General features: G+C 38.1%; 2 protein-coding genes across 11 annotated transcripts in view; both read left to right on the top strand.

The window, feature by feature from the left end:
• Positions 1-18,998, top strand: part of cep43 (centrosomal protein 43) — a 23,323-nt gene extending 4,325 nt beyond the window's left edge. For 2 of the 10 annotated variants that reach the window (XM_067481238.1, XM_067481237.1), the window contains 18 exons: positions 596-684; positions 933-1,070; positions 1,320-1,346; positions 3,479-3,535; positions 3,625-3,695; positions 4,295-4,356; positions 4,485-4,585; positions 5,013-5,090; positions 6,332-6,385; positions 9,232-9,416; positions 11,146-11,202; positions 12,498-12,572; positions 13,712-13,789; positions 14,261-14,376; positions 14,751-14,825; positions 15,334-15,367; positions 16,913-17,000; positions 17,091-18,998. In XM_067481238.1, coding sequence (XP_067337339.1) covers positions 596-684; positions 933-1,070; positions 1,320-1,346; positions 3,479-3,535; positions 3,625-3,695; positions 4,295-4,356; positions 4,485-4,585; positions 5,013-5,090; positions 6,332-6,385; positions 9,232-9,416; positions 11,146-11,202; positions 12,498-12,572; positions 13,712-13,789; positions 14,261-14,376; positions 14,751-14,825; positions 15,334-15,367; positions 16,913-17,000; positions 17,091-17,171 — 1,466 coding nt within the window. In that variant the 3' untranslated portion in view covers positions 17,172-18,998. The remainder of the gene's footprint in view (positions 1-595; positions 685-932; positions 1,071-1,319; positions 1,347-3,478; positions 3,536-3,624; positions 3,696-4,294; positions 4,357-4,484; positions 4,586-5,012; positions 5,091-6,331; positions 6,386-9,231; positions 9,417-11,145; positions 11,203-12,497; positions 12,573-13,711; positions 13,790-14,260; positions 14,377-14,750; positions 14,826-15,333; positions 15,368-16,912; positions 17,001-17,090) is intronic. The other 8 variants (XM_067481240.1, XM_067481239.1, XM_067481241.1 and 5 more) reach the window with 8 other exon arrangements.
• Positions 17,939-26,105, top strand: ccr6a (chemokine (C-C motif) receptor 6a). Its single transcript, XM_067481269.1, has 2 exons — positions 17,939-18,078; positions 23,569-26,105. The coding sequence occupies exon 2, from the start codon at positions 23,581-23,583 to the stop codon at positions 24,712-24,714; it is 1,134 nt and encodes a 377-aa protein (XP_067337370.1). The 5' UTR covers positions 17,939-18,078; positions 23,569-23,580; the 3' UTR covers positions 24,715-26,105.

Genomic DNA, 26,105 nt, shown 5'->3' with positions numbered 1-26,105 from the left:
TGAACAACAGGAAAAGAAGGAATTTTACAAGTACTAAGAAGCCACAGTTTATTCTGTTGTGTGTTAAAGACCTGAAACTTAGCTGTTTAATCAGATCCTCACTCAGTCAAACTATTTTGATAATCACAAAACACTTCGTTTTTTTAAATGATAGTAAACTGAAAAACATTTTTTTTCATCCATGAGTGGATGAGTTTGCAAACAAAAGCACACATAGAGATTCTATTTGCACGCATAAATACAGTCTAAAGTTACAGGACGGCTTCTAGCTTTCAGTTTTACTTCAAGATTATCTTTAGGAGGAGAAGGAGGAGACCATGAAACAACAGATAAAAACACCTTCATCACCTGTGTCTCACACTCTCTCTGCTTTAGCAGCATCCACATTTTCCTCTTTGAAGAGAAAGATCACAGATTTAAAATGTTTTCACCACAGCATGACATGTTTGTGCAGCTCAGTCTCGTCCTGAACCAGGATTAGTTAATTTAGTTTATCGGTGGATTTATAGGGAGCCATATCCAAGCATTATTCGCATACAGTGAGAAGAGATGCCACGTGCCAGTTAACAGCTAACTTTGATATGCTTCACTGCAGGACACCTGGTGGCCAGTCTGATTATGGACTTCCTGCATGTCTTTAATCTGGACTTCACTCTCGCTGTGTTTCAGCCCGAGATCAACTCGGTGAGTTTGACCACATAGGGAGATTTGAAAATGCTGCTTCAGATCTGATCTGACCTCAGTCTGACTTGTGACGTCTAAGAAAGTTTGAGGTGAAAAAAAGGAAGACATTGATCTGAACTGATCTAGAGTCTCAACACACAGTGAACCAAGTGTTCTCAGCACAAACAGCATGTGGTAGACCACCACTGTCGATGCAGCTAAAGGTTTGTTGTTCTTCCACTGACGTCAGATTTGATATGTTTTTGCAGCTGAATGGTTTGGACAGCCGGGACCTAGTCTGCAGAGAACTGGGTCTGTCTGAGTCTGAGGTGAACAGGAACTCTCCTCTGCTTCTGGAACTTGTCAGGAGAGGACGACACAAAGACAGACCCACAGATAGCACTGAGGTGAGAGATGAATCCAGTTTAATTTAGCCAGCATCCGTCTGACCTGGTGGATCACAAATGGAGCTGATTTAATCCTTATTACAGTCATCAGGTGGTTGATGACTTTTCTATCTCACATTCACCTTATTTGTTATTGGATATTACCTTTTCTTTATGCTGCAGATCAAATGAAACCTTGTAAGATATTTGTGTCTGATCATTTTTCTGGTTTCTTTTCCCTGTGTTTGTGGAACTTTGTTATGTGAACAGGTAGACAGAAATGGAAATATCCCCAAGGTGAGTTCCTACTGTGTTTTTATGTAGACAGTTCTTCAGAGATCAGTTTTAGGGTCCAGGTTAGAATCTGGTGCATTTTAGATCAGCTGTTCTCAATCCAGGTCCTCAAGGCCCCTGCTTTGCATGTTTTCCATCTACCCACTGTTGATCAGTTGTTGTTAAGTCAATCAGATGTCACCGTTTCAGGATGCTGGAGTCAGGGAAATTTAATTGATATTCTTCAGTTTCTGATTAAACAAACTTGATTCAGGTAATCTACAATGAGTTATGCAAAGTTGGAAAATAAACAAAGCAGAAGTCTTCATACAATCAACACTCTAATACGTTTTTTAATATCCGCCAAAATAAGAATGGAAATGAGCAGGCTGAAGCCAATGCTGATGACATGTCCTTCTTTAATTGGCTGTAAACTAAATTTGTCATATTCTCATCTGTTATAAATAATAATAGCTAGAAATTATCAAAACAAAAGGAACAAAACTACTCACTTATTTTACATTTAACAAGGTCACTGGCATTGGTGGACTTAAGGTTAGATAACTGAGCTTTAGACTCTGTAATGGGATTGTATAAATATGTGAGACAAGTGGGGGAAAAAGCATTTGTTTCAACACCACTGTTTTGTCCTTGAGCTCCAGTGAATATTTACTGAGCAGCTTCCAGGTGGTAATATGTACATACTGAAGAAGAGAGGTGACCTCTTAGTGAATCTACCCGAACTACATAAAAGTTAAAAAGACAAATTACATTTGCTTGGATCATTTTCATTAGAATATGAATAATCTCAAATCTGCATGTGGCAAAAGTTTATGCACATAGACAATGTTCTACACCACTGTTACCCTCCCCAGGAATGGCCCAGCAAAGATTCACCCCATGAGGGAGGTCACAAGGAACCCCAGGGTAACACCTAAGAAACTAAAGGCCTCTTTTCCAGTTACTAATATCAATGTTCCTGAATCAACCAAAAAGGGAACATTGAACAGTGATGGTGAACATGTCAGAGCTGCAACAAGGAAGGTCCTACTCTCCAAAAAAGAACATTGCTGTCCATCCACAGTTTGATCAAGACCATGTGGATAAACCAGAATGCTGTTCAAAAGAATGTTCTGTGGACAGATGAGACAAAACCAGAATTTTTTTGGTTTGAATCAGAAGCGTTATGTTTGGTGACTGTTACTGGTTACTGAAACTTTTATTGACGTTCTAGGTGAAAAAAGAATCATACGAGTTACTGGCAACACATGTTTACATTATTTTGTCACTCTCAGATATTTAAGGCTGCATGATTGTCCACAATAAATGAGTTTGTTTAGTGTTTTTGTGTCCCTTGTTTAAGCTGTAAATGGCAGTTTCCTACAGGTTTGCAGAAAACCAGCTGTTTTGGCCTCACTGGTCACTTCTGGTCCTTCCAAAACCTGTACCGGTGTGTCCAAATGTCCTGTCCGTAAAGCGTGTTTGACTTTCATGCACAGATGTGTCTGTATTGTGTGTTTTAGTTTGTTTTGCTTGGTGCTATGATCTGGGGCAGTGAGCTGCAGAGAGATGGAGCACTGGTTTCCTGTTGATGTCAGTGTGCCCTCGTTTCTACTGCTGGAACTTTTACTGCTGCATTGTGTTACTACTACTGTACTATAGTTAGTACAACTACTGCCAACAGTTAACACTTTTCCCCTAGGAAAACTTGTCTATTGTTGACTATTAACAATCATTATTTCTTTATTAGACAGAACTATCAGCAGCAAGTTAAAGTAGCCAAATCCCCATATCCAGCCTTTTTAAAAAGTTTTTTGTTTTTCTAAAGCAGGAGAATGCAGGAGAACATCTTACCGTCCCTTTATCTTTGGATTTTGTGATATTTGCACTGAGACAAACATTTCCTTTGTGAATGTGTTTGTTTGAAACATTTTTTTTTTTGGTCAATTTTTTTTAAACTTTTACAGTAAACCATCTAAATTGTCACAGAGAAAACCACACACACATGCTGTGGTTTTCTGAGATGAAATCAGACTCCTGACATTTGGTAAAAATTCTCAGAATGTATTTTTATATTTTTTAAATGATTGTTTTGTTTGTTATCCTTCAGATTTTTAAAAAAATTAACAAGTTATTTTTCTCCTCATCTTTCACAGGAACCGACTCAGAAACAGATCACAAGTGCTCAGTTGAAATTTGACTCTTACGACAAGGTTAGAGTTTGCTTACCTGCTTGTGATGTCATCACTCTCTGGCTAATCACCTACTGCATTATTACATGTCTTTATTTCACCCCTTTCAGGAGCGGAGCGGCTCCATTTTAAAAGAAGATCTCAAGAGTGTCTTTATGGATCTGTTCCCCAGTTTGAACAAGTAGGAAATGTTTAATGATAAATGAAAGCATCTGTTCATCTTGAACAACTAATTATTTAGTAGCTATTAATTTAGTCAACATAAAGTAAGAAACATTGTATTGACTGATTTTCTGTGATCAAACTACAAAAACTATTGAGTGGCAATAACACATAGTACGATAAGTTGAACAGTGCACAGATGGACATAAACAGGGTGTGTCCAAAAGAGCTGTGACTGGTGTTTGCATATCAGGCAACAGAATTTCATGAGCACAAGTAATGCGTGAAGGACCAGTTGTAAATTACTGTTAACTGACGTATTCTCACATGAATTTCTAGTAGAGAAATTACTAGATGTCAATACCACCCAAGTCATGCAATCTGTTGGGTCAAAACCTATTAAAATATGTGTCCACATGTCCTACTGAATGCATACCGATTTTTATTTTGAGTACAGTTTGGTGCAAAAACTTGACATAAATTAATTAAAATCAACTGGGAGTTAAAAGAAACAAACAGAACAAAGACATTAATGATGGTTTAACATATATGGTTTAAGCTTTAGTGCTGTGGATGAATGATGAGGAGTGATTTTAACTCTCTGTTTGTGATATGCAGAAACATGTTGGAGAGGTTCATCAGTGACGAGCTCAGAGCTGCAGATAAAACCTTTGCTAAAAGTAAGATTTTTTTTTAGTCCACCATTAGTCGAACATGTTCTGTCACATATTCAGTGTTCTGTTCTCACTCACAGAACAGCTACACAAAGTTACTGATTTAATCTTGTTTACGCTGGTAATTAATGTAGATAATGTCTCGCTGCATGCTGTCTGTACTGTGTTCCCAGTGGTGGACTTTCAGCTCTTTCTGGGGATGTACAAGTGTCTCTTCACTCAGTGCAGAAACGTGGTGAGATGCTGATAGTCACTAGTATCTGATGCTATTTTTAAGCTTTAAATTTGAATCCAAAGAGAAACCCTGCTTTGTATTTCCCCAATTTGGATTAGACATTCATTGTCATTTTAAGTTCAGCTAGTAAAGCTAGTTTTAGTTTATGTAAGTCTAGCTTAGCATAAAGACTGGAAGCAGGGGAAACAAAAAAGTAGAAAGTCCCTAGGGTTTAGCATTAAACTTTGTCTCAACTTTATAGATTATGTTTAACTTTAACATTTACACTAACAATACAAGGTTAATAGAGTGCTTTTCTTTTATTGAAGTAGATTATCAGAAACCCTCTGGTTATTTAAAAGAGAACTAAAAAAATATTAATATTAATGTTTAGTAGTTGATGTTTATGAATTAAAGACAGGAAGTTTCCTGTTGTTCTGAAATTTAGGTTCTTCGGGATTCTGATGTCAGCAAATCTCAAAGTCGCTCCCCAGAAGAGAAAATCAGTTCTCCAGCCAACAGTAAGGTAGGTTTTTTTTCTCTAATTTGAATTAGCCTTGTAAAGAGTGCAGACTGTGATGACATACCAGTGCTTTATCCAACTTTCTTTCAGCTTGCCATGTCCTCATTAGCAAACACTGTGTACAGGTAGTGCTCATGGGAATTGTAGTGTCACGTTGCAATTATTTCAGATGGCTTTTAGACTACAAAATAAAAAAAATTAAAAAGGGGAGAAAGTAACTGTGTTTCCTGCCATTGCTGAAATCCACCTGAATTTGACGGGTGTTAATGTCAAGCCCTGATTATAAAACATCTTGGCAGTGTTAGCTGTTTGCTGTTTTCAAGTTTTAAGAGTTTAACTTGGTGCATGCTTAAATTCGAACTAACTGGAGCTTTTCATGCAATCAAAACAGGTTGCTCCTCCCAACCATTTCTTATGTAAACATTGGTTTTTAGTAAATATTAAAAACCTACCAACTGATAGGAGTAACTCTTGTGTAGCTGAGTGAGCCAACTGACTAAGCTAACTTTAGCTAGCTTTACACTTTAGCTAGTTTTACACAAGTGGGACAGTGTCCCAAAGACAGCGTGTAAATAGAACATAAAATTACACTGAGCACAGAACTGTGGTACTGGCTAAGATCTCAGTGCATCCTGTCATTTTATTGTATTGAAGGTATTATAAAAATTCCCATAATTCCCTGCACTCAATAACACACGTTTGTTCCGTTTGTTTGTTGATTTGTTTCACTGTAAACGTGATTATATGGAGTACTTGATAATTACTCTTAAATAAGTTCATATTTCCCTCTGATTATAATTTTAACTATTGTGAAATTGTTCTCCTTGTTTGCAGACAAAAATCTAATTAAATAACACCCAATTTCAGAAAAAACAAGTTTTCTTAGAAGTGCCTTAGCATTCCTAAGGTCTGTTGTAACATGATTGTACTAACTCATTGAGACCTTTTGAAGGATTTTACATCCAAACAGCTGCTCTAACACAGTCTTAGGTCTGAAGACACTGATCAAGTCAAGTGTCACAGCAACATCAAATCAATATTGTACATCTTGAAGTGTCGGAGTTGGTGTACTTGTGTGCGCCAGGCTATAAATCACCTGAGGTGACAAGAAAGTCAGAACAAGTGCCATTGACACTTTGAACAACAGTGTGTAGAAGTTTCTAGATGCTGTTGGTGACTTTACAGGTGTGATGCTAGCTCAGGCCTGCAGATGCTCATAGCTGCCCTGTCCCTGTCGTGTACAGATTCCCAGATATAAAGGCCACAGTCACAAAGGACAGAGTCAGAGAGCAGCTAAGGTAACAACATAAAGAGCAGAGGGAAGAGGCCACACTGTGAAACCCAGCTTTATGCTCACATTCACCATCGCTTATAACAACTACTGTCATGCTTACTAACTTTGACATTCGGATCCTTAAAACCTCTTCATTAGAAAACAATCCTGGATAAAAATCACTAAAATTAACGTTTGATGCAAACAGCTAATTGTCTTCTCATAGTTAGATCACGACACACATGAATGGAGCTGCAACAAAGTCATTGTCGATTACAATTTATTTCCCTAGGTAATTAATTAATTGTTTTGCCTATAGTGTGAGCTGAAGGTTTTTGTCTGGCCAACATTTAGAAATCCAAAGAGATTGAGTTGCTTCTGTACTAATGTGTTTTTCATTTTAGAAAAACCTGCCATTTGTTTCCATCAATAGTGTAGCTGGGTTCTTTTTTTCTTCTGTCATGTCACAGAGGGCAGAGTGCTGCTAATGCAGGTCTCATTCACAGTAAATAGCACCTGTTATTGTCTCAGATTCAATAATCTGTATGTGAGCAGCCCATTTACAGCAGTCAAATGACTCAGGTTATGACCTACATTAACTCACAGAGTCCTGATGCAGGTTTCAGTAAATGGTAATCTTTTAGCTCTGTACAAATTAAAATGACATAGGCAGAGTGGGTGGGTGGATGGCATGACGGATAAAACACATACAATTCTAAATGGGAGCCGGAGTTTTCTAGATCCTCAGTTGTCTCGGAGTAAGGACACTGAACCCAGGAACATGTTTTTCACAAAGATGAATCTGAAATCCCTCTGATAAACTGCAGCCTATTGACATGACCTCCAGTCTCTAAACTGTTCTGATAAAATGTGTTGAATTGAAGCTAAGTGCAGCTGCTCTCTTCTGCTTTAAACCTCCTAGTTTCCCCGTGAGAACACACCCACTTCACTTTCACTCTGAGATTGTGGGCAATTACATGGTATCAGACAGTAGGAGTAAAAACATGAATATGCTGCTTTCACAAACTCTGCCCTAAATGTAAAGGTGTAGGTTGACTGTAAAAGGAAAATACTTTCTTGAATTATGCATAATGCAGTGATTTGGCGACTGTTCACCCCTGCACTCCCCTTTACCTGAGTGTACACTGGCAAAAAAAGTTTGGAAACACTAAGAGATTATTTTATATTTACATAACAAAAGCCAATACACAGAACATGTCCATCTTTCATCTCCAACAACTTAATCGGTCGGCAAACAATCTAAGATTTCAAAGATTACATTTTACAAAACTACTGCTACTGCATCCCCCTCCCAGGTATTAAAATGTTTATTTCCAGTAAATAAATAATATGAGTTCATATTTAGCTCATCCTCTATAGTTAATAATGACCTGTCAGTTTCAGTGTAAATGAGAGCTACAATGGCCAAACAAAATCAGCTTTCTTTAGACTCTCGTCAGTCTAAACTTGTCTTTATAAAGGAAGGTTATTCTCTATAGGATATAGCCAAGAAATTACATAAATTTTAAAAAGGTGTACGTGATAGTCATGTTGCAACTGGATCCTATCAGGACAGAAGACTCAGTGGAAGGCCTAAGTGCACATCTATTCAAGAAGACAAGTACTTACAAGTGTCCTCTTTGAAAAATAACCTTACTGCTCCCGAATTGGCTGCATTGTTGAATAAAACAAGAAAGAAACCAGTGTGCACAGACACTGTGACTAGTACACATTGTGGAGACACTTTGAGAGGAGGTGTCAGCTGGTTTCATGGGCAGAAAAAACCCCTACCAAGGTTGGCAAATCATAAGAAAAGTTTGCCAAGATGGACAGTGGACTATTATCAGAAGGAAGTAGCTGCTGGAATACTCTTAATGGGGGCTTGGGCAGCTATGGAACTGGTGTGGGAGAAGCTGGACCAAAAAAGACCTTTGGGGAAGTTCTGCAGAAGGCCTAGAAATAAATCCCACCTCTGCAAAAACTGATCATTAGAATTCCATGGGTTTCTCAGGCAGTTATTGCTGTGAAGGGCAGTTTAACATGCAAGCTTTGTTTGACCATTATTTTGTGCTCAAATATGTTTTTTGTGTGCCATTTAAAAACATTTGATTCAATGAAAAATAAAGATAATAAAATCGCTTAGGTGTGGAGGTGTTCCCAAACTTTTCCTTGCCAGTGTAGATCAGCTTCAGAGATCTGAACAAGAGCAAAGTGATGATCTGAGACTGATGCACTAACTCTCCTATCTGCTTTAATCATTCATCCTAACAGAAACATAACGATGATGATCACACAACCTCCAAGTCAGTGCAACTCAGCAGCTTTAAGTCACAATTAATCTCCACTGAATACGGCAATAAAAACTGATCAATAAGCACTTTCTGTAGTGACTCAAATGTGCAGTTCTACAGCATCAGGAGAGACAAGTTGTTAAGACGGTCTCGTTTCTCATAAACAAGCCTTGTGTAATAAACATAAAAACTCTGCTGGACATTTCTGATTTTATATGGTTTACAACATTAGTAATAATGTTGAGTGTAGGTAACTTATACAAACCCTTATTAAAGTATTTTCTAAATGGCAGATTTTATTACAGTAAGTTCAGCATCTCTGAAACCACAGATTAAAAGTGTACATTATGTAAAATATAAACTGGATTAAAAGCTGATAGTTTTATGTCACAGATGTGTCTTACTGCTGATTGACATTGACTTGAGCTGTTGTGTAAACATCATGGAGCTGAGGCCGGTGACACAGAGCAATTTTGCCTCCACATGTTTTTTCTTCAAACGTCAATCAGTCACATAATTGGTAAACATTTGGCCCAAAGCTGAACCTGCTATTTTGTGTTGTGTTCATGGTGATCATCAGGACTCTGAGGGTGTGATGTGTCTGGGCCAAGGAGGAGTCCAGCAGAAGGTGTCCAACAACAGGATATCTTCCCACGGTCTGCAGGAGGAAGATTTAGATCTGAACGTGGAGGTGGAGGAGGACCTTGATGATGGAGATTCATTTTTTGATGATCCACTGCCCAAACCACAGAAGACCTATGGCTGGTGAGGAAACCTGAACTTTGTCTCTTGAATTATTAAAACTCATTAAATTCAGAAGTGGTTGCAGTACACAAAGTCAATATGCAACTAAAAGTGCAATGGGTTTCCTAAAAAGATACTTATATATGAATAGCAAGCAATAGCAAACATAAGTAGTGGTTACCTGTTTAACAAGAATCATAACTTTGCGGTTGCAGTTGTATATGCATGTCTATACAGACCCATGAGTCCAAGTGAACTTTTGTACCAGATGTAGTGAAATTCCTCCTGGTATTTCTGAGTTATAGCATGTACTAGTAAAGGATTGACATGAAGTTACAGTGACTTGAGATTTTGAGATCCAAAATCCAATCAGTTCACCTTAAAGCACAAGTTTGTGTTCATTTTAAAGAAATTCCCTTTAGGTGTTACTGCAAAATTACAGCTTAAACTTCTCCAGTGTTCTGACAAAGGGTCTGAGTGGTTTTGACAAAAGGTAATACAGTACCTGTAGAAAATCTCTTGGCTCATTTATTTTACCAGTGTCACAGCAAGAAAATTGCTGTATATGTATGCACAGTATACAGCCATAAGGAACCCTATATATTGTTTTAATTAAGTGGATCTAGTTAATGATGTCCTTCAGTAAAGTGTCAGCTCTTTAATGCATGCAACTGCACTATTTTGAAAAAACAACAAAATAAATGTCTGTTGGTTTAGATTTCAATCATTGGGACAATCGTTTGTTAGGGACCAACAGAGAAAGTGTTGAAAACATTAACAGATAGGCATGATGGATATTCATTATGGCTGTGGACACAGTTTGCAGGCTACAGTTTCTGTCTGGGGAAGGGTGACTTCTCACATTTAGAAATAATTAAAGTTTCTGCTCTCGTCTTTCTGAAACTGCATGTAATGTGGAGTTGTGTCTAAGTCTGCTTTGGTGGTGAGGCCCTACGCCACCAAACGTCACTCTGACCAAACAAATGCAGATTGTGTTTGCTTCTTTGGCTTTATTAAATTTCTGCAACCATCATTTTCTGTATCACTATAACTACTACTAAAAGCATCTGCCAATCTGAAAGGTTTCTCTCTTTTGGGCAGTACCAACTGTGGAAAGTCCCAAACTATACAATACAAACTGTACTCTAACAAAAAGTATTTCTAGTATCTATTCAGTGTTCTTTAAAGTTGGAAAAAGCTTCTCGTATGGTAGGAAGTTCCACCAAAGCAACAGGAGCAGTCATTACATCTTGGCTGTCCTGCACTACTAGGCCTTGCTGGCCCTGGCACTTCTCGTACCGTCAATCTGACACATTGATTTTAATTAATGCATACAAAAATAGTATATCAGCAAACTCAGTATATTCATCAATCCTACATCCATCATCTAATGATGGCACATTAAACTTCATTCTGCATTTGACCTGTAATAATCCTCAAATGATCAATACATATTCACATTTAATCAATATTACTCATGTTCTAAACATCAACACATGTCACATATATGGCTTTTCAGATCTTTGGACACATAACCCCATTATAAAAACAAAACACAGCAGGACAGCATTGCTTTATGGCAATCCAGTGTCTAGGATAAAAGATTAGCTCCTAACACAGAACTATATATTCAGAATATCTCTGCTGTCTCTTTGAGGACACAACACATTTTAGAGTTATTTTACATTCAGACACTTCAACTTCAGTCTGAGATGGTGTGTTCTGTTTTTTTCTGTCTCTGCTTCTGAAGTCGTAGTTCTCCGATTGGAGAAAAGGACTCTCCAGAAAGGACAAACAGTCAGAAAGAGTAAGTATACCCATCCTGCTCTGAAGGTATTAGATGATACAGGAGCTTCTGAAATAGTGTTCAGGTAATTTTTCACATTCCCTTTCAGGACCTTCATGAGTACTCAAAAATCTTAATGAAGACTGTGTCACTTCCAGAGCTTGTTTGGTGATGATGTTGTGTTTAGAAAATGAGTGAAAATATTAGCTCAACATAGATGTGAGATATTTCTAAATTTCTGAAGAAGGTGGTGGAAGGTAGAAGTTGAAGGTTTATAATATCAACTGCTATTTGATTCAAACAAATATTCAAATAACCTTGAACTGTTTGAAGTTGATAAGTGACATTTTGTGAGATGAGGTTTCTTTATTTCCGTTTCCTCAGCTGATTGCAAAGGATTAAATTCGTTTCAAATTTTTTGCTCAAACTATTAGGAATAAGTTACATAAGAACAATGGCTCATAACGTGGGTGTATGGCTGTAAGATGATTAAAAGAAGGAAGAGGTAAAGAATACGAACTTCTTCCAGACTTTTTTGTCCTCTTTGCAGCTTTAATAAAGTACAGGAAAATTATGCCATATTAACTCACTCTTAAAAAAGATTCTAGTAGAGTCTGAGTGAGAAAAAAATAATCCTCAAACTTGGAGCTCTTTCCTGTGGTGTAGCTGGACTTTTCTTTCTGTTGCCTTTCTTTTCTTTTCTCTTTTCCTTTTGAATGTCTCTTCTTGTTATTCTGTCCTGTCTGAGAATGCACCGATCCAAGTCTTTCCCCCCGTATCTGCTGATGGCAGTTGGAAGTACTGATCTGGAGCATGCCCTGATTTTTGAGATGCTGCTGTGAAAAATATAGAAAACAAACAGAATTCAAATTATTAGACACATATTTGACTAAAACCTATTACATATTAAATAGTTTTTTTAATTATGTATTGAAGCTAAATTTAAAACCAGTAAAAGGTTCCAAAAATGGGCAACAAAAGTGAACTTGTCTAATGCTTAAAAACCAGCATCTGAAAATAACACAACTTAAAGTCTTTATTGAGCCTCATACTTAATCTGCTGTCTAATTTCACACATTGGATCTGTGAATTCTCTGATTTGTTTGAATCTGTTTTCCTCTCAGATTGTTTCACCTTTACAGGTGTTTCCTCCTCACCCCACTTTTTTCCCAGGATGCTTGTACTGTCACGTTTCTCTTTCTTTCCCCACTTCGTCTCCAATGTTTCTGTCCTGTCTCTTTTTGTCTTGTCCCTGCCTGCCCTGCTGTCTTTACCCTTCCTCTCCTACTTGTGCGTTACACCTCCTCATTCTGCAGTTTTGTTTCCCTGAGGGAGGAGAGTCTCTCTGGGCCGGTCGTGTCCCCCATGAGGCGAGGCAAAAGTCTGAGCGAGTGAGTCTCCACTGTTCGATCTGAGGGTGAAGCAGTGTCCGTTAATAAATAGCTGGTTCAGCTGTTAACTCACTAACGGCTGCTTGGTTTGTTCATTTCAAAATGCTTTTGTTTGAGTTGTGGCCAGAATGCATCAGAGAGCTTAGATAGGGAGGTACGGTATAGATCCACATGGACAGAGCTCAGAGAATCTGCAGTCAATGTCAGAATCCATCATTTTATTGTTTTGATGTGGTACGTTATCAGGAGCTGCTCTGCTGCCAACGGGGAGTTTGATTCTCACAGACTCGGTTTGACGTTGTGGAATCAGACACAGCGCTAAGAGATGGAGGGAAATAAGTGTCTATATCAGAGTTAGTCCCTTAGGGATGACGGTAACTGAGTCAGATTACACTCTGCCGTCGGCTCAATGAAACTTTAATGATGCTTGAGTTGAAACTGGGTCTCTGAGACCAAACTGAAGAGTCAGCGAGCAGCGATGCTCCTGCTCACAGAAAGCCACACAAAACTAAACTAAACTAAACTAAACTAAGTCACAAATAAAAAGATAACTGTCACTGCATTGTTGCTCACTTGAACGTGTGCGTCCCTGTGTCCTGTAAGGACTGGCTGGAAGGTGAGATGTCGTACTGTGTAACGAGGACGGCTGTGAGAAATCAGTACATATATGGGAAGTGAGGATATTTTTACAAAGTGAGATCATTTAATAGAAAGTGAGACATTTTCAAAAAAGGAAAATCTTGAGAAAGAGAGGTGTTATTTTTTTTCATAAAGTAAGGAGGTTTTTAGAGCGTGAGATATCATATCTTCACGTGTTTTTACAATGTGAAGATATGTTTGTTTTTTTTAAATAAAATATCAAGTGAAGACTATGTCAGTGGGTTAGTGTTCTTAAAACTTAAACAAATTGATGCTGTGGACATATTTGGTTAAGACCCTAGTTTTACAGACATTAAAGAAATTGATAATGAAGATGTCAAAAGCCGGTTTTAGATTTGGGACTGGGTGCAGTGTATCAGTGAGGGTCCTAAAAAGTACAATTATATGTACAATGATTGTCCTCTTTATTCAAATTTTTTTTCTCTTCTGCTTCTTCTATTTTCTTCTTTTCCTCCTCCTCCTCCTCTTTCTGGTCTCAGTCTGTCTATCCTGGCTGGAGACTCAGAGGTCGAGCGAGATGATCCTCTTCTTGAACACAGTCGGAGCTCTGAGCTTAGGTGAGCCACAGGTCTCTTTCTCTCTGTCTGTCTCTGTCTCCTTCTTCTTTGTGTCTTTTTCTCGCTATCCAAGTCTCACTGTTTGTCTGGTTCCAGTCTTTATAAACTGGTTATTAAAGCAGTTGTTGCTGAAGATTGGGATTGGATTTCTGAAGACCAAATCAAACAGGCTACACATTGTGGAGGGACATACAGTATTAATAGAAACAGCTGTTGTTCTCAGATGCACAAAATACTGTGGAAATTTACACTTTTTAATGTATTTTATCAGTATTGTTTTTAAAACTGTGTAATGGATTCGATCAAAATTGGAAGTTCTGATCATTATAAGTAACATACATACACCTGTGTTTGAGGGAGAGGTTTTTTGTGCTATGTGTGCCACTGTACTAATAGATTACCATATAATTAAGGCATCCTGAATGGAGACTCAGTTCCTGTTTAACCCTCTACTTTGTGTTTGTGTCCCAGGAAGATGGAGGCTTCCGGGGCTAGAGAGAGTCCTGCAGGCTCTCTGTCTGAGCCCCTAAGACCAGGAGGAGAAGGAGAAGGAAGCAGCACATCAGAGCAGAGTCTCAGCAAGAACGGTTAGACAACAACAACACTGATTTTTGTTCAGTTTGATCTGAAATATCAGGGGCGCTAAACAGTTCTTAAAGCCTGAGCAGTTTGTCCTGAGTGTTAGTGTACCGGAGATCAGGGAATCATTATAATGTGTTGCTCTTCTGGAGAGCAGTAACAGAGTCAGGACATTTATCAGTGAGCTAAACAGTAGATTTTGAAAATTGTGATTCCCTGTACTAGTGAAATCATCTGATGTGAAGCTTTAAGAAAGCTTGGGGGGTTATTTGCAGCAGATCTGAGAGAAAGTTGACTGTAGTTCATGGATTTATTTGTGGAATCAGGATTGTAAAATCAAACTTGTTGAAGATTAAAATGAAGATGATTGTTCATTTTGCAGGACCATCAATCTCTAGAGAGAAGAGGTTTAGAGACCCCAACGCCCTGAATGAGAAAAGTGGATCTCCACATTTAGGTAGGATTCAAATTGCATCATACATGTTACATAACCAACTGCAAATCTTTTTTTCTTTTTTCCTAATTCCATGAGAAATAATGTGTCATGTGTATTTTACACTGTAATCACTCTCTAGACTCTAGACAGGGTCATTTTGCACAAGCAGCTTTTTGAACAGATACAAAAACACAGTCCAGTAATAAGATTTCAGTAAACTGAGAAACTGTATATTTTGGCAGTTTTGCAGTTTCAATAAACTCCTGTTCATTTCCATCTACATCAGTTATTTAGCCTTAGTTCTGATGTATCGCTATCATTGTTAATTGGCTTATCGGTAAATGTGTATGAATGACCGTAGAAAACACAGTATTTGCAGGAAGTTGTGTGTTTTCACTTTACTCTCTATGCAATATTCCACATGTTCAGCTACAATCTATCCACTTGTCTACGTTGTTGCCCCTCCAGAGAAAGAGTAAAAGTTTTGTTTGTTTCCCAAATTCAAATGCGTAAAACTTTGTTCCCACAGATGATGATATTGAATATGACGACGACTTTAACAGGTAGGACTATAATTAATGCTCTGCTATATTTACCTGTTTATATTTGTTCTCTATGAAATGCATCACGCTCAGCAGGTAGTGAACTTGTAGTTTTGATTAAAATACTGGATTTGTGACTTTAATATTGTTACTTCATTTAAAGCATAGAAGCTTGTTTGAATTTGAGGATACCAATATTGATACCAATACCGGTTCTGGAAAAATACTTTTTCCGATACCATTTTTATCCAGTTTAACAAATGGAGTTTCTTTATCTTTCATTTTATTTTCCTGAGTTGTTAAAATGATTTCCAACACTGACGTCAATACTGATTCCTAAAAATACAAATTTTATGAAATCCATTTTAAAATAAAGAATTTTACACTACAAAATAAAAATCTGGTTAGTTAAATCTTCATCACCCTGGCATGTTTACAATTAATGGCCTTTTACAACAACACAAGTTGTCTACCAATGTATTTATGAATAAAAAAAAATGTATGGAAGCCAGATTTAAAGTAAGAACCTCCATGTTACTGACTTACCTCCAGAACCACATTCACACAAAATATTAAAGTAAAAAGGAACAAAATGTAAACAATAGAAATATTTTGGACAATTGCACGTCAAGTAAATTTTTAGCATTTTTCATCCTGGCAAAGACTGTTTCTTTACAGGTTGAGTCAGTATCAGTATAAGATGAAACTTTATTATGAAATAATTTTTAATATACTATTAATTACTTTTTTTTTAAGCAGCTGTTGAGATCCCAGTGTTATCGTGACACCCAGTGTAACCAGTGTTAAACAATAACGGACAATAAAGACTATTGACACACATTTACTTTTTCAGCATCTGAAAGTTTGTAAATGTCTGAAAGTCCGAATTTATCAGGTCCGTAAATGTCTGGGAAGACTTGTATATTTATCCAAGTTCAGCTTACAAATTTGTGTCTATGCTGACTTCGCACATTTAAATACAAATAAACTGACGCACTGTTTGTTTTGTGATCCGTGAAGCTGCTCTTGTGAAAGTGTTTTTTTTGTTTGTTTGTTTTGTTTTTTTGCGAGAGGCTCTTCTTTTTCTATCCTGAGTTGCCTTCATGTTTTGTAGTGTGTGTGAGTAGAAACATGTCTGTGTACACATCCCCAGTTGTGGTAGACGGCACAGTACAAGTGCAAGCACAGTCATTATGTGAGTATGTATTCATTTAAGGACAAGCTGGTTGTGCTACTAGAAAGTAGGTAAACTGTTTCCTTCCAAATGCCTGCACGTCATAGCGGTCCACCAAGAGTCTCCTGTTCTTCCTCCACTTATGTCTCATTGCACAGTACTTGAATTGCATGAATCTGCATTTGTGACCATAATATTTTTCATTGACATCATTGATGCATTTAATGATGCAGAAATTTACATACCACCTGCTTGCCCACAAAAATGCAGTGTTTTTATGCTTTACAGAGTGACGTTGCAGAAAAACAAACAATAGTGCCGTGTTAAATAGGGAAACGAGCAGCTGCCTAACCACAGGCTGAAAGTTAAAACAGATGTCGACTTTATTTCAGTCACAGGTCGGATCTCTCCAAGACAGATCTCAGTATCGGTGAGGAGATCGAGGAGGTTTCCATCGAGGGGCCCGACAACAGCGACAAGGTGATTCGGCACATGTGGTTTTCCTGAAGGATCAGTCAGATCTCCTTGTTTTAAAATGTGTAAATTAAATCCCATGTTTCTGTTCTGCAGTTTGATGAAACCACTCAGGACCTGAGTGTCTCTCAGCTCAGTCAGAGTCACGGAGCCGATTACATTGAGGACGTGGCCTAACTTCCCATCATCCGCAAATCTCTGGGCTTTCCCATCATGCACGTCTTTATATCATCGATATTTAAGTCTGTACAGTTTACTGAGCAAATAAATTTGTATTTAAAATCTGGAAATATTTGAGGCCTTTATCTAAAAGTAGCAAATGTAACCTTCTCCGTTCAGTCTTAATCACAGATCCAGCAGCAGTAACGTCAGCACTTCCCCTCTTTTTAGCCACACTGCAAACCTAAATGGAGTGTGTATCTGCCAAAGAAAGTGTATTTGAGACCAGTTTCCCATTTTATGTTGACTAAAAAGTATCACAGCGAGAAAATACTATCAGAAAATACCAATCATCCGCTTTCTTGAAGCCATAACTAGGACTCTCAGTATCAGTGATATTCATTGATGCACATCTGTACATTCATGGTGACACTGCAAAAAGGGTTTGATTAAACAAAATTCAGCTAGTTTTACACAAAGTGACACAAAACTACCAGAGGTTTGGATTCTCTTTGCTTTCCTTCAGTCTGAAGTTTATACTCTATGTACATATTTTACTTGTCTGCACCCAGGGGGCCATTTTCACGTAATCAGGTTTAACTGCAAAGCAGTGTGATACTTTATTTAGTTCCAGTTGTCATAGGCACTTTTGCTTTGCCTTTTCTGGTCCCACCACAGCGCTTCAACATTTAGATCATTTCATGAGACAATCAGCATGAGACATGCGGAACCAAATACCTGAGAGAGAGAGAGAGACAGAGAGAGACAGAGAGAGAGAGAGAGAGAGAGACTAGGTGGATTCAAGGGGTTTAGATTCAAGTATTTCCTTTTATGAGTTGCAGTATCTGATCGATGTTGTGCAGTTTCACCACCACCACCTCACCGTCACCTGTATGAGCGACCAGAGAAACTAGACGGCAAACCTGTGAGTTCTGATTTCCTTTCAAAGTTATTTTTAAATAGTTTTTCTCTTTTTGCATTGGTTAAAAGTTCTGCAGTAAAAACTCCACTTCCTTTTTATCTCTCACTTGAAAAAATAAAACATAAAGCAAACATAGTCAGGTACTGGTATTTTTATTTTTAGGAACACATCTAAATGTCACATTAGTTGGACACAAAACAAATTCCAAAATTTTCTGCAGAGTTTGGTTGGATTTGGTTGGGTTAGATTCTTCAGTTTTGGGAAAATGTAAAATGATTGCAACATGAAACATTACTACATGATGTAATCTGTTGAATTACTCGGATACCATCATGTGATTCGAACTGCATTGAGTCAGTTTTGTGTTAGTTAATCTTTAAAATCTGCAGGATGTCAAGTATAACGATGATGTATTCACAGATCAGCTGCACATGACTCAAGACTAAGACACAATCCAGAACCACAGATTGATATCAGCATAACCAACATTAGTAAAAATGTCACTAATCTTCAGCTGTGGATACAACACCGCAGATACAACAATGAGGTCATGTTACATGAGGTTTTATACATTTAAATGAAGTTAGTTTTATTTTTCTAATTCATAATTGTTGGACAAACAAAAAACAGAAATACATCATTGCTGAACTTTAGGGCTGGAAAAACTTGGTATGCAGAGATGTTTCATAGTAATTTTTGCTAATGTAGAGTATTTTTAAATACACTGTATTTGGAGCCAATGATGCTTTGTTCGAACAATTTCTCAACATTCTCAAGCAATATTTCAGCATAAAAAGTAAAATCCAACTGTAAATTTTCACATTGAAAAATTTATTGATTATTGATTCCTGAATTTGGACCAAAAAAAAAAAAAAACCCTAAATAAAAAAGAAAGAAAGCATTGAAAGCGTTCACTGATGCACTGGGGATAATGCTCACAAAACAAGTCCATTGTCCTCTGACATTTCATAAAAGTACAAAAAGAACAAAACATTTGCAGAACAAACTAAATAAGTTATGTAAGACAAATACCAAATGCATCTGTTTAGCGAGGGGAATATCTAGAGCAGGAGGTAGAGCGGTCGTCCATCAATTCCACAGTGGTTGTTCGATCCCCGGCTCTTATGGTCACATGTTGGAAGTGTCCTTGAGCAAGACACCAAAACCCAACTGAGTTGTTCCCGGCGAGTGTTGACCAGCTGCATTGCAGCTCCCCCATCAGTGTGTGTGTGTGTGTGTGTGTGTGTGTGTGTGAGAGAGAGAGAGTGAATGAGAAGCAGTGTAAAGCGCTTTGAGTGCCAATAGGTAGAAAGTGCAGACCATTTACCACACAGAGCTCATAGTATTTTCAACATTTTAGAGAAAACAAATACACACAAAGTTATGGCTCCTATACTTCTCATAAACATCAAAAAGAATGACCAACAAGGCATTATGTTGAATTTAGACCTAATTTGTTACTCTCTTCCTTTTTCTGCTTCTGCTGCGTTATCTCGGCATCTCTCTGCTTCCGTGCAGCAGGCAGCCCCTCGTCGCCTTCGTCTCTTTGACCTGCTCAGTCACCATGCATCTCTCATACCACTGAAATTCACATGCTCAGCTGAAAATCTGTGGGCTTTATGCAAATGTTTACATTTGTAGGTTAATTAAAAGAACAATTATTATGGGACATGAACCATGTGAGCATAATGTCACATGAACCTGTGTGTTTATCTACCATAAAGTCTCCAACTTCCCTTTGAATGTAATCCTGTGCTAGTTTATCTTATTTGGTCATCTTTACCACTCAAACATTCCTAAAATACAGAACTTGATTGAGAATATTCATATTATATCTGCTATGATATCACAGTTATGATTATGACGTAAGTCAATGAGAAATGCTTTAAAAACAACTATTTGAACAAATGAAAACAAATACAGGCTGAAAAACATGTGTCAGGATGTAACTTGGCCCCCAATTTGTGTCAAAACCACACTCCTGAGTAATAATTCAGTCATATTAATTTTTCTACTTTTTCTAAATTAATTGTACTGTCCACAATCACCGCATAGACGCTAAAACCAACACTGAATCTTTTTCATGTTTTATTGCTTGTCAGCCTGTGCTACATACCTCCATATATAATGTTTATATATAGTATATCTTTTATATATATTTTTGGATTATGTATGGCTTAAAATTAAAAGATGACATCCATTGAGTATAAATGTACATGCATTCAAATAAATTAAAGAAAAATCACACTCCTCATGTTTTGTATCACAATAATCCAGTAATAGTTATCTGTCTATTCATGGATAAACTGCAAACACAAGTTTCTAACAGCTTTTTTGAAAGGAAAGTAAATTGGGCTAAAGTTTTCTGTGGTGTTTGTCAGTGAAAATAATAAATACCGTTATTTTCACTGAAAAACACCACAGAAACAAAAACCTTAACAGGTGAAACAGAGACAGAAAAGGCTGCAGAGAGACAATTCAAAGAAAACAATGGAGCTAAACCTGCTGGGCTTTGTTGCTGCCTCCTGTTTCTTTTACTTCAGGTGACCTTTACAGTTCAGGGAAGTCTGAGAGGACACACTAGTACTGCAGGGTCCAGTCTGATGTCTGCATTGTGTCCTATAAGCAGAAGTAAAGATCAGGAAGCCGATGTGTTTCAGGAACCAATTTTTTAAAATAATGTTTGCTAGTGACAGAACAGTCAGAAACAATCATTTATGTCTACACATCAACACGATAAAAGAACATTGTTCCACATTGTCCTTATTCAGAAGTACAGATTATTGTCACAATCAGTTACAAAATTTGAAACTCTTCTCTCTCTTTACCCAACTGAAATGTTAATAGTAATACTGCAAATAGGCTTAACAGTAACATTTAAATATAACAGATGAACAAAACCAAATCTGAGATCTGCACTGGTAAAATCTTTTCACATCACATCGCTGGATTACTGAACAAGTTGGTCTCTGAAAGGTCACAACCAGAGAATAAAACAACCATGACACTTGAAGTTATATGTCACGAAGATACACAAAATACCAACAATGAAACACAGGATGGTCATACACAAACACAAAATGAGACGGGGGGTCATATATAGAAGCGTGGGGGACCTGTTTTCCTACACTGAAGCATTTTTCTTTTCCAAATTCTGCTGTCTTTTTAAATAAGTGTCTAGTTCTCATCACTCTTTTTTTAAAATTATTTCTTTCATTGCTTCCTCGTCCTTCATAATCACAAAAGTTCACCCATACCCCCCTCGAACAACGTGGAGGATGTTGGGTTTCCTCGTGAGACAGTCTGTCTCTTCAGAACCCTCATGCTCTGACTGAATGATGAGGTGATCGTAGTTAAACCTCTTAGCAGAAGAAACCACACATCACACAACTGGGTCACTCAGTGTTTCAGGCTGTACTGACCTCTTTTCTGCAAACTCTGCAAACTCTGAGTCTTCAGACACCTGTTAACAAATTTGCATTCACACATTCACGTCTTTGATTAACCACAACTGGAACATTTCATTTGAGAGCTTGATACCTAAACACTGTAACATTTGTGCTGGTTTCATATAATTTGAATGTCAGTCTAATGGTTTTTATACCACGCTGAATGAAACTGGGAGCAAGTCAAAGTGAAATCAGTAATTTCTGTCCTGAATGAACTTGAAACTCGAGTTTGTCCCTGATGTTTCTGATAAGACATTGTAAAGGCCTTTACATTTTCCCTAATTGATGTATACTGTTAGAACTGTTTGACGTGAAGCAGTCTGCAGGCAGAGGAACCTGAAACTACTCCGTTAAAACAAAATTAGCAAGGTCCAGTTCGAGATCTGGGCTAGTATTGATCAAACCTCTACGAATGACTAGGAACAAGAGTCTAAAACTCCAGCTTCATTTCCAGACTCATTTATCAAGTAACTTCCATTTAATAACAATTAAGTGCAAACCACAGCATTAAAACCACATCTCTCTGACTCCTGAAGCATGAAAGAGACTTCTAAAGGCACCAAGACATCAGCAGCAGATCCTTTTGATGGGTTGTTCTCACTTGAGTCCGTGATGCACTAAGACAGCATTGAAGAACTCGTGGCAACAAAAAACACCTGCTGTGTTGCCTGTTGTCTGGGCAGTGGCACTTAAACACACTGCAAAGACAAGTGATCAGAATGTACATTCTGCAAAAGTGAACGACCACAATCAGAGTGGTGTCTCTCACGGACAGACCAATGGGCCAATTCAACATGCTTAATCAGCTGATAAGCACCTGATCAAGGCACAGATTGGTGCAGACACAACAGTGTACAGCTTAGTGTATCATTGCCCTTATAGGAACATATTGCTGGACTTTGGTGACTTTGTAGTTCTGGAGGTTTTACATGCTATGACTGGATAGTTGGTTGCTGACCCCAACCAGACACACAAACAATGTTGGCGATTTGTTCTTACTAGCTGTTTTTCTGTCCCGGTACCATACGTTATGTGATTCGTCGGTGGACAGGGATCTGTGCCACCACTCATACCAGTCTGCAGCTTCACATCCCCATTCCTCACACAGATACTATGTGTTCTAAAACTTCCAATCAAGGCCAGCATTACTTTTTTGGCAGAACCTGCTACAGTAGCTGGTCTACCCTTTTCTCTCTACATGCATCAGTGAGCCTTTGGCACCCATGACCCTATCTCACGTTTATCAGTTGTCCTACCTTGAACCATATTTGTTAGATACCAATCGCTGCATACTGCATCAAAATTGCATCAACTTAAAGACGTGACTTCTCACTTGCTGCTTATCCCACCCTTAACATTGTAACAAGATCATCAATGTTAGTCACTTCACCTGTCCGTAGATTCAGTGTAGCTGCCGATTGGGTGTCGCAGTACCACATCTACAACTTTACAAAATGTATAAAGGAAGAGTTTTACATTCATATAATCCTATAAAGCCTTAGCAGAAAGACTGGAAATGGGGAAACTGCCACCTTGGCTTTGTCCAAACATAACAATATCCACCTACAAGCGCTTGTAGAAATCACTGATATACATTTTATACTTTGTTTAATTTGTACAGAAATTGAAGCTTAAAAAACAAATATGATTTCAATGTAAAGTATGTTTTTTATTCGCAGTAGTTTAACTGCACCAACTGAAGAATCAGCTAAACATATTCTAATGTCTTTTGTTTGTTTTTCTATTTTTTGGTTAAGATTATTTTTGATTATCTTGATGTCTTTTCCTAATGTTCACACAGATGTGTATACAACCTTTGCTTCGTTAGTTTACATCCTCCTCTTTCCCCAATCATGAAAATGACTATGTATGATTTTTAGCTATAACATTTTGCTCCTCTTTATTTACTCGCTAAAACTTTACATTAGACCAAACTTCTTTTATTTTACTTAGTTGTGTGTGTTGTGCCTTTTATATTTCTAGCAGGGTTTCAGTTTTTACCCAACAGCACTCTGCATTTTAATGTGTCTTTCTGTTCTGTTAGATACAGCAGAAGATGGAAGCAGATTCAGTCTACAACCAATGGAGTCTTGAAAATGACACTGATTATGGTGAGTACGATGTGGTTGAACCTTGTTCATACGCAAGCAACCACAGCTTGGAGCAGGTCTTGGGCCCATATGTCCATTCTATCATCTGCATCCTGGGCTTCCTGGGAAACGGCCTGGTTATCGTCACCTACGCCTGCTACAAGAGGACCAAGTCAATGACGGACATCTTCCTGCTCAACGTGGCCATCGCAGACCTGCTGTTTGTGGTGGCGCTGCCTCTTATTGTCTACAACGAAATGTCATCGTGGTCTATGGGGCAGGTGGCCTGCAAGCTGCTCCGAGGCACCTACAGCGTGAACCTGTACAGCGGCATGTTGCTGCTCGCCTGCATCAGCACCGACCGCTACATCGCCATTGTCCAGGCTCGCCGCAGCTTTAGATTGCGCTCACTGTTTTACAGCCGCATCATCTGCACTATTGTTTGGGTCTCTGCCATTTTGCTGTCTGTCCCCACCTTCTACTTCTACCACTGGTATGAGCCGTCCCACACCAGGCAAATCTTTATGATCCATGAAGAGAACGTCTCCTTTACTCCCCACTACGTCTGTGAGTTGAAATTCAGTGACAATGACACAGCCTGGAGGACCAAGGTCGCTGTCCCCAGCACTCAGATGGCTGTGGGCTTTTTCCTGCCACTGCTCATCATGATCTTCTGCTACACTGCTGTCATCATCACGCTGCTGAGAGCCAAAAACTTCCAACGGCACAAGGCGGTGCGAGTGGTCCTGGCCGTGGTGGCGGTGTTCATCATCTGCCACCTGCCCTACAACATCACGCTGCTTTATGACACAGTCGAGATGTTTGACCTGCACCCGTGTGAAGTGTCAGATGCCATGCTGATGGCTAAGACAGTGACACAGACCATTGCCTACCTGCACTGCTGCCTGAACCCAGTGCTGTACGCCTTTATGGGGGTGAAGTTCAGGAACCACTTCAGAAGAATCGTCCAGGACTTGTGGTGTCTGGGAAAGAAGTACATTGCTCCGCGTCGCTTCTCCAGGGTCACCTCAGAGATCTATATGTCCACTCGCCGCTCAGTGGACGGATCCAATGAAAATGGCTCCTCTTTCACCATGTGAAGACTCTTTACCGGTAGCCTGTTAATAACTGGAGCCATCTAATGGACACAGAAAATTTTGTCCTATATACATATATCACTGGAACAAAACTTGAGGCCTCTTAGTCTCTGGGAGTCCACATGACTGAAGTAAAGGATTTTGCAAATATGTGTTACCTTAGGCTATAGTTCTTATTTAGGGGGATCATAAGAATTCAGTACCTTTCAAAATCATCACTTTGTGATGGGCTAGTCATGTTGAAAGGTTTGGAAAAATAATAATAGTGAGAAAATAATAATAATAATAATAATGCATCCCAAAAGCTGGGACACTTTATGAAGCATAAATAACAAAAGAATGCAATATTTTGCAAATCATTTGAAAAGGCATCATAGCAAATGTTGAAACTTTACCTGTGTTGTGTCACAAGATTTGAGGAGGTAAACTGTTTTTTAATTTCTAAATCAACATTTTCCTCCATTCTTGCTTGATAGAGCATTTTAGCTGCTTAACAATTGTGCTCTTTTGTCGCATTTGTCCCTTCTTAATGCTCCAGCTGTTTACAGCCGGTGACAGGTTTTCACCTGGACTCCTTTACTGCTGAGCCATGCAGATGTAAAACCTGCAGTCTGTGATTTGACGTGTTTCTGAAATAAACAAGATGTCATCTGGATCGCAGCAGATGTTTTTCATGCAGTGGCCCCTGAGGGCCCAGAGGACAGACAATACTGGTCTGTTCTCTGAATGGTTTATTGATATATTATGAACTGTAGAGGATGAACCTCCCCAACAACCTCCCCAACTGAGAAACCTTTTTTTTTTTTTTTTTTAATTATTGGATATTTACTCACATGTCTTTTCACTCATTCTGAATTCTGACACAGTCAGTTTTTCCACTGGGTGTTTATTATTATTATTATTATTTACTAATGTATTGTTATTATTTTTAATTGAAAGTTTCAAATATTTTAAAAATGTTTGAAAGTTGTCACTGTTTCAGTTTTTAAAACAGGATTTTATAAAGTATTGAAACTATTTTACAACAGAATTGTTTAAATATATTTCTGATCTGTGGTTTTCTGGTCCCTGTCTGTTGGAATAATAAGTGTGAATGTTTAAAACAGAGCCGTTTCTGTTCATCTCTCTTTAATTTAGATTCGATCAAGAACTTTAGCTGAGATTTCTCTAAAGATGTGAAGAACTTTGGATTGAATTCGCTGTACTTTCTACTTTCTAAACTCAGCCTCATCATCTACACTTGCCTCAATCTGGTTAATTTTCCGGTAATATTTTATAAATGAATACATTTCTTATGTTCCATGTTTGAATGTAATATTACTTTAAAAATCTGATTCAGATGTATCTCTATGGATTTTGTGTTAGAATAAATGTTGAATGATGAACAAAGAGTT

Source organism: Channa argus, chromosome 17, assembly GCF_033026475.1.
Source record: "Channa argus isolate prfri chromosome 17, Channa argus male v1.0, whole genome shotgun sequence".
Classification (NCBI taxonomy): domain Eukaryota; kingdom Metazoa; phylum Chordata; class Actinopteri; order Anabantiformes; family Channidae; genus Channa; species Channa argus.
Note: the sequence above shows the minus strand (reverse complement) of the source record. Positions and strands in the feature narration are given on the sequence as shown.